Source organism: Triticum dicoccoides, chromosome 2B (genome assembly GCF_002162155.2).
Source record: "Triticum dicoccoides isolate Atlit2015 ecotype Zavitan chromosome 2B, WEW_v2.0, whole genome shotgun sequence".
Classification (NCBI taxonomy): Eukaryota; Viridiplantae; Streptophyta; class Magnoliopsida; order Poales; family Poaceae; genus Triticum; species Triticum dicoccoides.
The window spans coordinates 389,704,614-389,718,196 of record NC_041383.1 but is presented as its reverse complement, the minus strand read 5'-3'; the positions used below and the strand labels follow the sequence as shown (position 1 = coordinate 389,718,196).

The window sequence follows — 13,583 nt, the reverse complement described above, 5'->3', positions numbered from 1 at the left end:
GGTGGGGAAGCTAGATCCACACGTTGCAAAGCCGATCCGTGGATCAAATCCAACAAAACTTCATTGCACCAACAAATCACAAAAAAAATTGGGGCTATTTTTGTGGGGATTTTCGAATTTAGGACGAAAACAACAAAATCAAGCTAGAAAACACGGGGTAGGGGCTCCAAAAACGTGATCAACGTGGCTCATGATACCAAGATGATGTAGGGCGGAACCCTATGTGGCCGATCTTTCACGTTTGGAGGGGATCCTACGGGGAACACGAAGAACGCGCGGAAGAACACGAGGGAAATCACGAGGGGAAACACGGAGAAACACTCAACCGACACGAAATTGATCACACGAGTGCTAGATCATCAAGGCACAAGTAACACAAGATTCAAAATCAACAAGGGGTGATACAAGAGTAACCGTTCTTCTCCGTGAGGAGGTCTTGATTGTCTTCTCCGGATGGAGGACTTGAATCCGGATGGATCTTCTCCGAGGAGGTGCGGTCCCTCACGAGGAGTAGATCCGGTACGGATGACCAATGCTCTATCTCAAACGAGCTATCACAATGCTAACCCTAGAACGTAGGTAGGAGAAGAGTATATATAGTCTACGGGGCGAAAGGGTACACGGGCCTCGGCCCAAGTGGCTGCACGCAGGCAGGGCCGGAAGTTCCGGGCGCCGGAGGTTCCGAGAAGGGTCCGGCCTAAGTCGAAAGTTGTCGCGGGAGGAGCTGGGCTGGCGTCCGGGGGCCGGAAGGTCCGGGCTAGGTTCCGGGCGGGTTCCGGGCTAACTAGAGAGTTGGCACGCTCGGCCTGGTCGAAGTCGTCGGAGGCCGAAAGTTCCGGGTCGGTCAGAGGTTCCGGGGGCCGGAAGTTCCGGGCTCTGGCCGGAAGTTCCGGGCTGTCCAGAGAGTTGACGCTAGTCACTTCTTCTTCAGCTTTCGTCTCCGTGGCTTGAGCGTTGTACCTGATCACACATAGTATCTCGGACTTAGGCAGTAACCATGTTTCACTGGAAGAAATGGGAAGCTTAAGTAGGAGTGATGTCACCTTGGATTGAATAGCACAAGCCCTTGCTCTTGTCATGGGTCCACTTGGAGCTTGGATGGTTGAGGTAGAGTCCATGGGGATGATCACGGGATGCTTCGCATCACCTGTGGTGCTTAAACTTGTCACCGATATTCACTTTAGTGTATGAACTTGAAAAATACATTGAAATAGTTCTAAAACTTGACACGGACATGCAAATACAATGTTGATCCCATTAGTAGACATAAAATACGCTGACGTGACACCGTACTTTCATTAGCATGCACATGTGGCATGCCAGCATAACATGGCCCCCCTGAACAGAATTATGTGCATAGCATGTCTCTATGACCCATGGGTCCCACCTGTCGGCACAGAGTGAAAATGACGGGAAAAATTGGTGTTTGCTGCGATTCGAACGAGCGAACTGTAATAGCCACATCGCCAACTTATTTCACATTAGCATTTTTGAAGCAAACAACTAATGTATTCTTTTTTTTGCGGGTAAAAAAAACAACTAATGTATTCTTTTTTTTGCGGGTAAAAAGAAAAACTAATGTATTCTAGGTAAACAAGCACGTGTTAGTTTAGATGGCCTGCGGTTAGTGCAGTCCATGTTGCATATGTTAACTTTCTTTTATTTTAGAATTCAATTCGTGTGTTATAAATATTATACATACAAAAAATTATTTAGCAAAATTTTCAAGTAATTTTTAAAAATATTCACATATTTATTTTGAAATATCCTAAATAAAAAAGTATTTTTGATTATAAAATGGTTGTACAATTTAGAATTATATAAATACTTTCTTTATTATAATTCATAAATATTATTTGTACACAGACATTTTAATAATTACATGTACATTTTCTGATTCACATTTTTAAGAAGTTTTTAACAATGTAAAAATATAGATAAATATGCAAATCTTAAATTTTAAATTTTAAAAAATATTCACTCCCGACTATATTTTAGTTATATTAAATTATGAATATATGACACAGCGGGAATGTCATTCATTTCTTTCCAAATCGAACCATGGGGAGGATGCCTTGGAGGATTTGGCATGCCTTCCTTGAGAACAAAGCAAAATCACATACACTAATTATCTTTCGTTTTTCATGCAAGTTGGGGCAAGTAGTTGGTTCAAAACATAAAGTAAGGCGAAAGAAAGTTGCATCCCCACAGAATAAAATCTGCACTTGCCTATTATGCAGATAGCTATCTGGAAAGCTCGGTGTCTCAAGATTGTGTGCTTCGCTTCGCTGGGTAATATCTGTTTTTTCCCCTCCTGCTACCGCCAACGGCCAACCAGTTGGTGATAGCACGTCATTTTCAAAATAGCGTTGTCGGACATGTTCGTGTAGCCCACCGTAGAGGGCACAATGAAAGCAACCTTTGAGCTAACAACAAATGCTCTTAAACATGTACTCGATCGTGAGTTTAATCATTCGTATTCATATAAATCACTCCATTCCCAGTCAAAAGGAAAAATCACTCCATTCCAAAATAAATTAGTTGGATCTGTTCAGGTGTTGCAAATGTCGAGATGTTTTCAATCGTGAAATGACTGAATCGTTTGCAGTTTCGGCTTGTATTGGAAACATGAACCAAGGGCCCATGTTTTTTTGCGGGATAATACTTGTATTTTTTTTGCGGGATAATACTTGTATTGCTCAAAGCTAAAAATTACAATCATCACTGGCAATACCTAAAAGTTCGTCCGGACCCGACCCAAGCCACACAACAGTTCGGCATTGTGATCGTCCATAGCTTGCCAGGAAATTACTAGCATTGTTTTTGCTACACACAATATGAGTAATACAAGAATTACGCTCGATCAAACTATCTTTGATCTCTTTAATAAGAAAAGCATATTTAGACCTATTTGTATCTCCACTCTGAATCACCTTCCCTGCTTCTAAACTGTCTGATTCAACACCAACAGGTAGACTACTCCATTGCAAGGCAAGTAGTAAACCCTCCCGAATTCCCAGGATTTCATATTCGAGCACATCATCACAAGCAAAGAGATGTCTACATGAACTGAAGATGATGCTGCCACTATGGTCTCTAAGAATCATACTTGTTCCCGCCACACCATTAAGTACTGAACCATCCGTGTTCAACTTCACCCGCCCATCCACTGGAGGAGTCCATGGGCTATGTTGTTGGCTCTTTGTACTGTGTGTCGTTCCCATGAGAGGAAAACACGCCTGAACAGGGTACTTCCCCTTAGTGTGGTCAGCTTGCGGATGTGCAACAATGGAATTCAACGAAGAAACATAGCTTGATAGAAAACGGCAGGAGACATCGACCAGCGGGGCAGGTTTGTAATGGACTATCTCGTTCCGGACATACCATATCTGCCAAAAGAGCATCATAAAGTGAAGCCGTCTTGGTTCAATCAAGTCAGCAATTGCTTGGACAAACCATTCTTTCCCCGTTGGTAGAATTTTTGTAACATCTGGAAGGTCCCATTCTGAAGCCATTGCTCTCCATAAGCGCTTAGCATTGATGCAGGAGCAGAAAGTGTGGAATGAGTCCTCTTCGCAGCAACAAATCGGACAGTTAGGACAGTTAGCATTTATCTTCAAATTCCATTTATGTTTGTTTTTCCAAGTAGCAAGGGAGTCTGTTGCTAACCTCCAAGCAAAGTTAAGAACTTTCGGTGGAGCCGGAGTAGACCAGATGCAATTCCAGCATGCACGAGCTCTGTCTGAGTGATAATTCGAAGTTGCAACAAAACTATTAAACAGATCATCTGACGCGAGCTTATATGCCCTACGTACTGTGAACAGTCCTGATTTTTCCGGTGCCCAAGCCAGGAAATCTTCACCGAGTCGGGGGGATGGACGGGTTTTTAAAATTTCACAAATGTTCACGGGCAAAAAGAACTGATGTATTTTCTCACGGTCCCATAAACCGTTGTGATCCAGCAGCTCCGACACCCACTTAAACCTGCACCTTCCCTTACAAGAGATCGGGCCACCCGTTAGTTCCCGCACCCACCCATCTATCCCTCCAAATACTCACATTCTGGCCATTAGCAATCCTCCATACTATCCCCTTCTTCAAAAGTTCCAAACCATAATTGATGGCTTGCCATGTTGATGAAGGGTTGCCGGTGAAAACCGTATCCTCAAATCTGCCACTTGGGTAGTATTTGCCCTTCAAGAGTCTAGAACAGAGGCTGTTCGGGAATGCAATCTGCCACCATGCTTGCCTAGCAAGTAGTGCTTGATTAAACAGACGGAAATCTCTAAAGCCTAACTAATGGCTTGCCATGTTGATGAAGGGTTGCCGGTGAAAACTGTATCCTCAAATCTGCCACTTGGGTAGTATTTGGCCTCCAAATCTGCCACTTGGGTAGGTATTTGGCCTTCAAGAGTCTAAAACAGAGGCTGTTCGGAAATGCAATCTGCCGCCATGCTTGCCTGGCAAGTAGTGCTTGATTAAACAGACAGAAATCTCTAAAACCAAAGGCCCATGTTTGCTTAATCTCGTTCAGAAAATGAGAAGGGAACCACTCAAAAAAATGAGAAGGGAGAATAGCCGAAATGCCGCTAGTTGAAAACATAAGTGCCGAAAGCACGGTCGGCCTAGGAGAACTCGGCTCCCCAGACTTCGGTGGCAAGCGCCAGTTTGTTATGCAGACCCTCCATTTCATATTAGAGCATCTCCAACAAGCGCGCTAAACAAGCGCCGCGCCGTAAATTTACCCATTTTAGCGCGCGCACAATCGCTAGTGTGTCTCCAGCGGGCGCGCAATAACCGCGCGCGCGGCATATAGAGTTGGGCCCGCGGTCCGAATCGCTATCGCGCGCTGCGTATTTGGGGCGCCCTCTTCCGTGCGCGGCACACACGAGCACTTGCGCCGCACTCTCTCCCCTGCGCCACCTTCGCCCCGCACGCGCCGACGCCGGCGAGCTGACCCGATGGACCCACGCGCCGGCACTCCCCTCACCCCATCCTACAGCCGCGAAACCTCCAGCGCGCCGCCGCCGCCACAAACCCTAGCGCTGGGAGCATTGGCCACGCCTCCGCCGGAGCTCCTCCGAGCATCGGCCTCGCGTGCGGCCTCTTCATGCCGCCGCGGATGACCCCGGCGGCTGGTGGCGTCGTGCCGGCACCCGCCTCGACGGCTCCGGCACCTCGAAGCTCCCAAATGCGTCGAGGCCGAAGAAGGGCAAGACATCCGCGAAGAAGAACAAGGCGGCGGATGGCTCCGGCACCTCGAAGACGCCGAGGAAGAAGCTTGCATGGCGTGTGATGAGCGCGGCTACCGAAGCGCCGGCGAGCTCACTTTTTGAGCCGGCGGTCGACGCGCACAATGTGTTCGACGATATGCCCCAAAGGTAAAAAAATCCCGAACTTTTTTTCCTTCTTTATTTTTTGAATGCATACATATAGATAGCTTATTGCATTGTTCTATATACTTTGTAGTGTGAACGATGATGCATACATGTCAACTATGGGTGTTGGCTCGAACAATTCGCATTGGTCTCAAACCAATGACATGCATTTTGAAGATCATGAGTTCGAGGTGGACGAGGATGGCGAGGGCATTGTCAACGCACCGAAAGGAAGAGCGGGCAATTACACCAACGGCGAAGACATCCTACTATGCAATACTTGGTTGCAAGTGTCGAGGGATCCATCCGTTGGAGGTGATCAAAGTAGACATGCTTATTGGCTCCGGATGAAAGAACACTTTGATCTTTGCAACATGAGTGGAATTGACCGCTCCACACGATCACTTCACTCCCGGTGGTCGACCATCAATAGGGATTGTCAACAATGGTCGGCCGCACAAAAAGCGGTTGACAAGTTGAACCCAATTGACACCAATGATGATGATAGGGTAAGTGTGGTTTCATCATTCCTCATGTTCACATCATGCTTGTTGTTGGTGTTTCTTGTGCTAACTTGTTTTGTTTTCATGTAGTTGAACATTGCACAAAACTTGTTCAAAGGAGAGGAGAAGAGGACCAAGAAGGGGAAGATCAAGAAAGGAAGGCCATTTACCTTGCCTCATTGCTATGAAGTATTGAAGGATGATGAGAAATGGAAGAAGCGTGAGGATATTGATGATTTGGATTTGAGCAAAAAACGCAAGCGAACAATTGATTTGGAAGATGATGATGAGGATGATGCATCAAGTGAAGATGGCAAGAGAAGCCCCACCCCAAACTCGGTTTCATACTCGAAGCCAAAACGACCGGATGACACGAAGAAAGACAAAGAAAAGAAGAAGAGGAAAGGAGATGATGAGATCAAAAATACTATGGAAGCAATTGTCAACGCAAGAAGAGAAGCCAACGAGGTTAGGAAAATGGCAAGGAACCAAGATGCCGCGGCCGAGGAGAGGAGGTTGGCGGCCGAGGAGAGGAGGTTGGCGGCCGAGGAGAGGAGGGTGGCCGCCGAGGAGAGGAAAGTGGCATTGGAGGAGAGGAAAGTGGCATTGGAGGAGAGGAAGATGGCCATGGAGGAGCGAGCTAAGTTGTTGGAATGGGAGAATCACTTGTTCTTCTTGGACACATCTTGGTTCAATGATGCGCAAAAGGAGTATGTCAACCTTGCCCGTGAAGAAGTCTTGATCCAAAAAAGAGACATGATTCGCACAATGGGTGGCGGTGGCCTTGGCGGCATGGGTGGCGGTGGCGGCATGGGTGCCGGTGGCCTTGGCGGCATGGGTTTCATGGGTAGCTTTGGAGCTACCATGGGCGGCATGGTTCCATGGGTGGCTTTGGAGCTACCATGGGCGGCATGGTTCCATGGGTGGCTTTGGAGCTACCATGGGCGGCATGAGTTTCATGGGTGGCTTTGGAGCTACCATGGAGACCATGAGAGGCTGGGTGGCTTGGACGGCATAGGTGGCATGGGTGGCATAAGTTTTGCGTCTCTTATTGGGGGCATGGGTGCACCTCCGGGCGCCGGTGTGCCACCTTCGCATGAAGATGCCGTTGAAGATCTTGGCAACACCTTCCGAGCTTCACGTGACGAGGATACGGCGAGAACAATAAAGAGGAGGAAGAATCGTCTTCAGAGGAGTCAGATGAATCGGAGGAAGAGGATGAAGACGAAGACGAGGACGAGGCTTGATTCTTGTGTCTTTCGTTTGTGTCATCATAAACTTGGTTTGCATGTTGAACTTGGTTTAATTATGTTGTAGGCATGAATTTGAACTTGTGGGCATGAATTTTTGGGCACGAACCTGGTTGGAATGATGTTTGTGATTCAATATATGCCATAAGTTTTGTGTTGAAGTGTGAAATTTGTGCCCAAAATAAGAACAAATGTGTGCACCGGCTGCTCGCGCACTACATTTTAGCGCTACTGCTGGAGCAAGCGCTACGCGACATGTCAAACCCGGCGTTGTGCGCGCCACAAACCGAATTTTAGCGCCTGCGCGTTGGGCGCTTGTTGGAGATGCTCTTAGCTGTCAGCTGACTTAGTAGTACCAAATCAGCGACAACTAACAGGGTAAAGCAAGGGTGCTGAAGCAGTCTGATGACTTGCGTCCTATCATCATACTACAGATAGGAAGTGTTTCACCCGGAAGGGAGGATACCAAATGAAGGTGGAGTAAATGACTACAGACAACAATTTAAATTACGGTTAACTCAGCCAAATGTTGTTCACTGGCACAAATCTTAGTCTTATAGACGGTAGATCCAGAATTTTAGTCTCACCAAATCTTCCAGAATAGCAATACTATATATATATATATAAACACAATAAAAGAAGAACCAACAGCTTGGCAACAAGTCCATCTACAATCTACAATGCTCAACTTATTCCGTTTGCGCCTTCTGAGCTCTTCTGCTATGTCGAGCTCCAAGCCTAGTCTTGCAAATAGCAAACTAGATCTCTTCAGATTTGCATCAGTCAAACTATTTTTTAGCTGTATCCAAGTTTAGCGAATGTACGCATGTACCAGCAGCGCTTCAGTTAGCACTTGCTGTGTTTTGGCCTTTTCAGCAGCTTGTGGCTAGGTGCAGCATGGTCATCCTGCAAAACATGTGGTGAAGAATGTCAAGTATACTAAACTAGGAAATCTGCAGTACCGTACGAGCAGGTGCACCAGCTTGTTGTTTTTTACTCCCTCGGTCCCGTAATATAAGAGCGTTTTTGACACTGTGTCAAAAACACTCTTACATTACGGGACAGAGGGAGTAGCTGTTTTCTCCAACTCCAACCAGGTTGGTTTTCACAAAAGCATCTCTAAGAAATGGAAGCCTGACATATAATTGTTGACTAAATTCTCACCTTATACAGTGACGCCGCAGAATCAGACCTCATGGCTTGATATTGGTTCTGGCCAAGAGACTGGACAGTCTCAAGTGCATCTACTGTAAGCTGCCAGCCACAAAATGCTGCACTATTTGTGCTGGAACCAGTATTCATAGTGCAAGCAATGGCAACATATCCATTTACCCATGGACAATAGTTGTTGTGATGCTTAATTGGATCAAATTCTGGAAGACCCGTTTCATAATCATTCTCTCCATTCGTTGCTCCTGAAAACAAAATGACAAAACGTAAATAGCATATTCACATTAAGATAAAATTATCTGAATGACACAAAACACAAAATTCAGCATCGAAAAATTAATCAGCATCCGAGTATAGGTCCTATACAGGACCACAGCTTGGCAGTCATTTGACCAAGTATGGGATGCCAAACTGCTACTGGCTCAACTATCAAGTCATCAACATCTTGAATTCTTAATGACAAATATTTTAGTCTGATAAATAAATTACCCCAATGATGTATACTTTTCAGCTCAGAAGCACCTTATATAAGATTTGATTAATATGGTTCAACAAAATCAGGCATATGTAACATGTAAGCACAGAGAGAATAGTTAGATGCTGAAGTACCAAGATCATTTCCTGGGTCATACTCGTCCTTGGTCAGCATTTTACCAGTCTGAGTCACTTCATCTTTAGATAAATCAATGCCAGAATAAACTCTTGCATTGCAAGAAAGGGAATGTTGTATGTTACTCTCCTGGCCTCTGGCATGGCTCATCTTCTCTCCACTCTCGACCGAATCAGCTTTAGTTGAACCACTGTCAACTCGACCCACTAACCGAGATGCCATATCGTGGCTATCACCCTGAGGCTCTTCTCGACCAGCATCTCCAGGGACAAACTCATCCATTATTCCAGGTCCAGGAGCTGACTCACCAGTATGCCCCATGGTTTCAGTAAGCTCGGGAACTGGTTCCACATCTCCGACAACACTCTCAGTTTTATGTTCAGAAACCTCAACTCCATGAATTTCGGCTTCATGACTAGCACCCATCCCAACACTGCCTCCGCTAACTCCAATGCTAAGTTGATCCCTAGCAAAAGCAGGAGCTGTTTCTGCATTGAGGACTTCTTCCCCTCCATTCATACTACTCCCTCCTATATCTCTTGCATTACTGTCAGCAGCAGGCTGTACAAAATTGCTTTCCTGTGCTTGGTTGCTATAATTGAGATCCAATGTGTCACTCATTCCACCACTCCTGAGTGCACTTGAAGGCTTCTCAACATCATCACCATCACATGGATGGTATTCAACACTCTCCATTGAATTTTCCTCCGCACCGTGAATAATATTCATTGCAATAACAGAAGATGCCCTCATGGAGTCTCTAGCAGACGAGTTGCGAAGGATAGATGGACCCTCTTTAGATGGCTCAAATCTGTTGACATCTATATCCAGCTCAAGACTTAAATTTCTGCTGGGACCAGCTCCGGAAGAAGATGGACGATTGACATCAAAAAGATTAAAGCCACGAGGCCTTTTGTTCCGAATATCTGAGTTTTGTACAGCATCATCAACTTCATCACCGTCGCGGTCAATTACAGTTCCTTCTATACTGTCAGCAGGCTGAAGCCTGTTTATTGGCTTATCAGCTGTACTCCCACCTTCCTCCAGATTACGCTTCCTCGAACTGGGGCCACGAGATTCAAATGAGGCTGCATAGCCACCAATCTCACTCCCGGTAGGCTGACCGATCATCAGATCTATTCCCATCCCCTCATTCTTGAAATTTTCAGGCATTGAGAGCATCCCAGAATGGGTTGGTGGCAATCCTCCTGCCATTGTCAGATTTAGGTCAACCGGAGCATTTGACAATGATTTTCCCTCAACAATGCATGCCTCATCACGTCCTTCAGCAACCCATCCATTGATCCCACTCGTAGCACTAATTCCACGTGCCAACATGGGTTTAGTCCCTGCATCAGGTGCATCAATGTTGCCAAGATTAAGATGAGAAGGACGTGGAACGGATCTGAAGTCCCAGATTCTCACTGTAGCTCCACATAAGCTGCAATCCAGCAAAGGTGACCTCATGCTGCATCCAGAATCTTTTACACGTAGTTTGCCTTTCCCCTTATCTTTCTTGACTGATGTAGAGTATGAATTTTGCTGATGCTCAGGAAAGCGGGAGCATTTATCTGGTTCAGCTGAGGCTGCATTTTTTGCAGAGTGGGTTGAATTTTCTTCCCAGTCTTGTACGTTCGGAAGCCATCTAGGTTCCCATCCACAAAGGCTAATAAGCTTCTGCGCCTGGATACATTAGATGTATTGACCTAGATTAAGTAAAGCTAAAAGTTCTGCGACAATAGTAGCAACAAAATGGTCATCATGAAGAGCATAAATGAAAAGAGATATACTTGAGAGTAACTGCAGGTTTCGTCTTGATGATTGACATCAATTCCTGTTGTACCATCTGTTTTGTAACCCAGCTCCCCACACAGAATTGCGATTGATTGGGATAAGACATGTTCAATCTGCTGACTCCTAGTGAGTTTCATACTCTCTATTGCAGACGAGGCAATAACAGGGAGAGATATAAACTGCAACAGCCCCTCACAGCGGTCTTTAAAACCACCAAGAAGAGCTGATGGTGTGAAGTGGAGCTGCACCAAGCTATCAGCACAGCTATTCCCTCTCCAGGGACAATCATTCTGGTGCGATGCATCAAGCTGTTCAGCAAAGGCTTCTCCAGCATTTGCAACTAGAACAAAACAATAAGGGGAAGTTAGGTTTCACAGCCCAAAATGTGTCGAATTGTACAGAACTAAGAAGTTCAGCTAAACTAAATATGGCATAAGTAACATCTGTTGGTAATTCGGAGTATTCCAGTTTAACTTAAACTTCTACTGTAGTGGTGAGAATCTAAACTAAACAAAAAATTTCCTCACGTTCCAATGCAAGAGTTACATACACATTGTTGGTTAAGAGATGCACAGTACAACCGATGCTAGAGACAAAATTTCGGTCAGCGTGAACACTTGTACCAGTCAAATCAAACCTCTCTAATTCAGCTAATAGGAAAAATATTCACACAAAAAAAAGGAAGGGATTAGATATCCCCTATTGCACAATTTGCATCGAACTAGCAAGCATGACTATCTGAAAGAACACAATCATGCCATACATCCACGCAATTACTGTTATCATTTACTAAAGGTAACACATTCATGGTTTAACATTATGCAATATATTTGCACAAGTCAGACCTAAAACAGGACCAGTTAATTCGAAACTGAGAAGGCCAGTGACAAAATTTACTGACACGGGACATACCTTCAGCAGGGGACCAGGATGTCAATGCAGTAAATATCAGATGTGCGCCACATGAGTCGCATTCAATTTTGTCCACACCAATGTTCACCCAGCCCCTTTGAGCACAGGCCAGTGAACTAGCAGCCTGTAAAATTGAACAAATTAATGCTCTTTTCTAAACAAACTGTGATGCCATTTATCGTGCGTATGATTCTCCCTCTAATTTTTTGTAACTTAGAATTTCCAAAAGATGATTAACATATGCATCATTTGATTGAATGGAGCTTCAGTTGGGAAAACATGACAATTTTCCTACAGACATCTTAACTGCACATAGGCATGAATAATGCAAGCACACAGATGCTGAAAGGTACGTTAAAAATGTCTTATTCAGCACCACCAAGACCAAAAAAAAAAGCAGACTTACAAGAAAATCATCACTACTCTCTCTGTTTTGCTGTAACTATACATGGCATTGGGAGTCCCTGTTTCAACACAAGTCCGCTGAGGGAACCAAGAGTGCAGTTTTTGTCTCTTTGCAATTTTCCATTCTCTAATGATTTGGAAGAGTTCAAGTGATTGTAGCATGTTTGTATGCATGCACATTTCTCATTTTCTCTCACAGTCACAATAAGTGTCTCCTAACTTGGTCTGTGCAAATAGTGTCATAGTGGGCTGTGGACACACAGAGCAAAAGAGAAGAATATCGAGGGCACAAGTGATAATTCAATTCGAAATAATTGTTAGATTGAGATTGAAATGACCAACATTACCACTTTTAAGTGTTTTATCATTATTCAGTTATTCTAAACATTCCTCTGAGAAAACTTTTGTTCTAAACTGAAAGGAAATACCATCACCTTACTGTAACCAACAGTACACTCGGACACAAATTTAAAGTTACACGGTTTAAGAGAGAAGAAGCAACCTTTGGTTTAGAAGCCCATGTTGAAGGCTTAAATGTGGCCAGTCGATGAAGTAAATCTCCTCGTTCCCATGGTCTATATGATGGTTGCGAAAAATCCATAGCAGCACCAACAGCATTAGTACTAAGAGATGGCTGAGCAGCATGTGAAGCAACATGGGACGATGACCCAACTTTAGATAACTGCTCGCTGCCTAACCAATCTATGGTAGCTACATTTGTTTGCGCGGGAGGAGATGAAGCACCGGCAGAACTGAGAAGCAAAAGGAAGAGCTTTAGTGCAAGCAAGCAATCTACAATATATGTGTATCACAGAGTACACTTAAAGAACTAAACATAACAAATTTACAATAGGCTTCACCCCTATTTGTTCAGGAAGATAATCAACACTTAATGTATTCACCATAACTTCATGTTTTTTTTATGGTGTAACCTGTACCTTTTCTTTTTAAGGGGCAAATCACATACTATGGAGAACTGACATGTGCAACAATGTTCATCATGTTATTAAATAGCAAATCGGCTATAATAAATTAGGGAAACCCCAAATTGGTTCATTTCCATATTTGGGACTTTGCAATTTACAATGCAATCAGAATAACAGACAGTAAATGCTTTGGAAGTTGGCAACAGAACACTGAAACCAGACCCAGAATATGGAGATCAACTGTTGGCGCCTAGCCAGTACACTCGGTGAAGCTGTGCAAAACCCAATTTATACCATGAGTGCACAAATCAACATCAATCTGCAAGCTGATACCCTCTGTAGCCATCGCAAGGCACCCCCACGACAGAAAGCCCATGCCACCAGAAATCAAGCTCTGACGAATTCGCTGGCTCGGCGAGAAGATAAGCTCGCTAGGGTTTAGTACACGCCCTACTTGGACCTATGTACCCACCTAGCTCGAAATTTCCTAGGGCTACAGCCCCCTCTAAAAGAACAAAATTTCTTAGCACGGAGCACCTTGCCGGCATCCCAAGGCGGCGCAACCTCCGATTCGGAGCCTGGCAAAGCAGAGCCACAGGGCACAAACCTAGCACCCAATCGTGCGACGGCTAGAA

At 44.8% G+C, this 13,583-nt stretch overlaps 1 protein-coding gene across 1 annotated transcript in view; it reads right to left on the bottom strand.

The window, feature by feature from the left end:
* Nucleotides 1-7,630: 7,630 nt before the first annotated feature.
* The window catches only part of LOC119360901, a 12,570-nt gene continuing 6,617 nt past the window's right edge, over nt 7,631-13,583 (bottom strand). Inside the window, exons 15-20 of the mRNA XM_037626355.1 lie at nt 12,525-12,814; nt 11,618-11,741; nt 10,702-11,045; nt 8,911-10,594; nt 8,296-8,546; nt 7,631-8,037 (exon numbers count right to left, since the gene is read on the bottom strand). Coding sequence (XP_037482252.1) covers nt 7,978-8,037; nt 8,296-8,546; nt 8,911-10,594; nt 10,702-11,045; nt 11,618-11,741; nt 12,525-12,814 — 2,753 coding nt within the window. The 3' untranslated portion in view covers nt 7,631-7,977. The remainder of the gene's footprint in view (nt 8,038-8,295; nt 8,547-8,910; nt 10,595-10,701; nt 11,046-11,617; nt 11,742-12,524; nt 12,815-13,583) is intronic.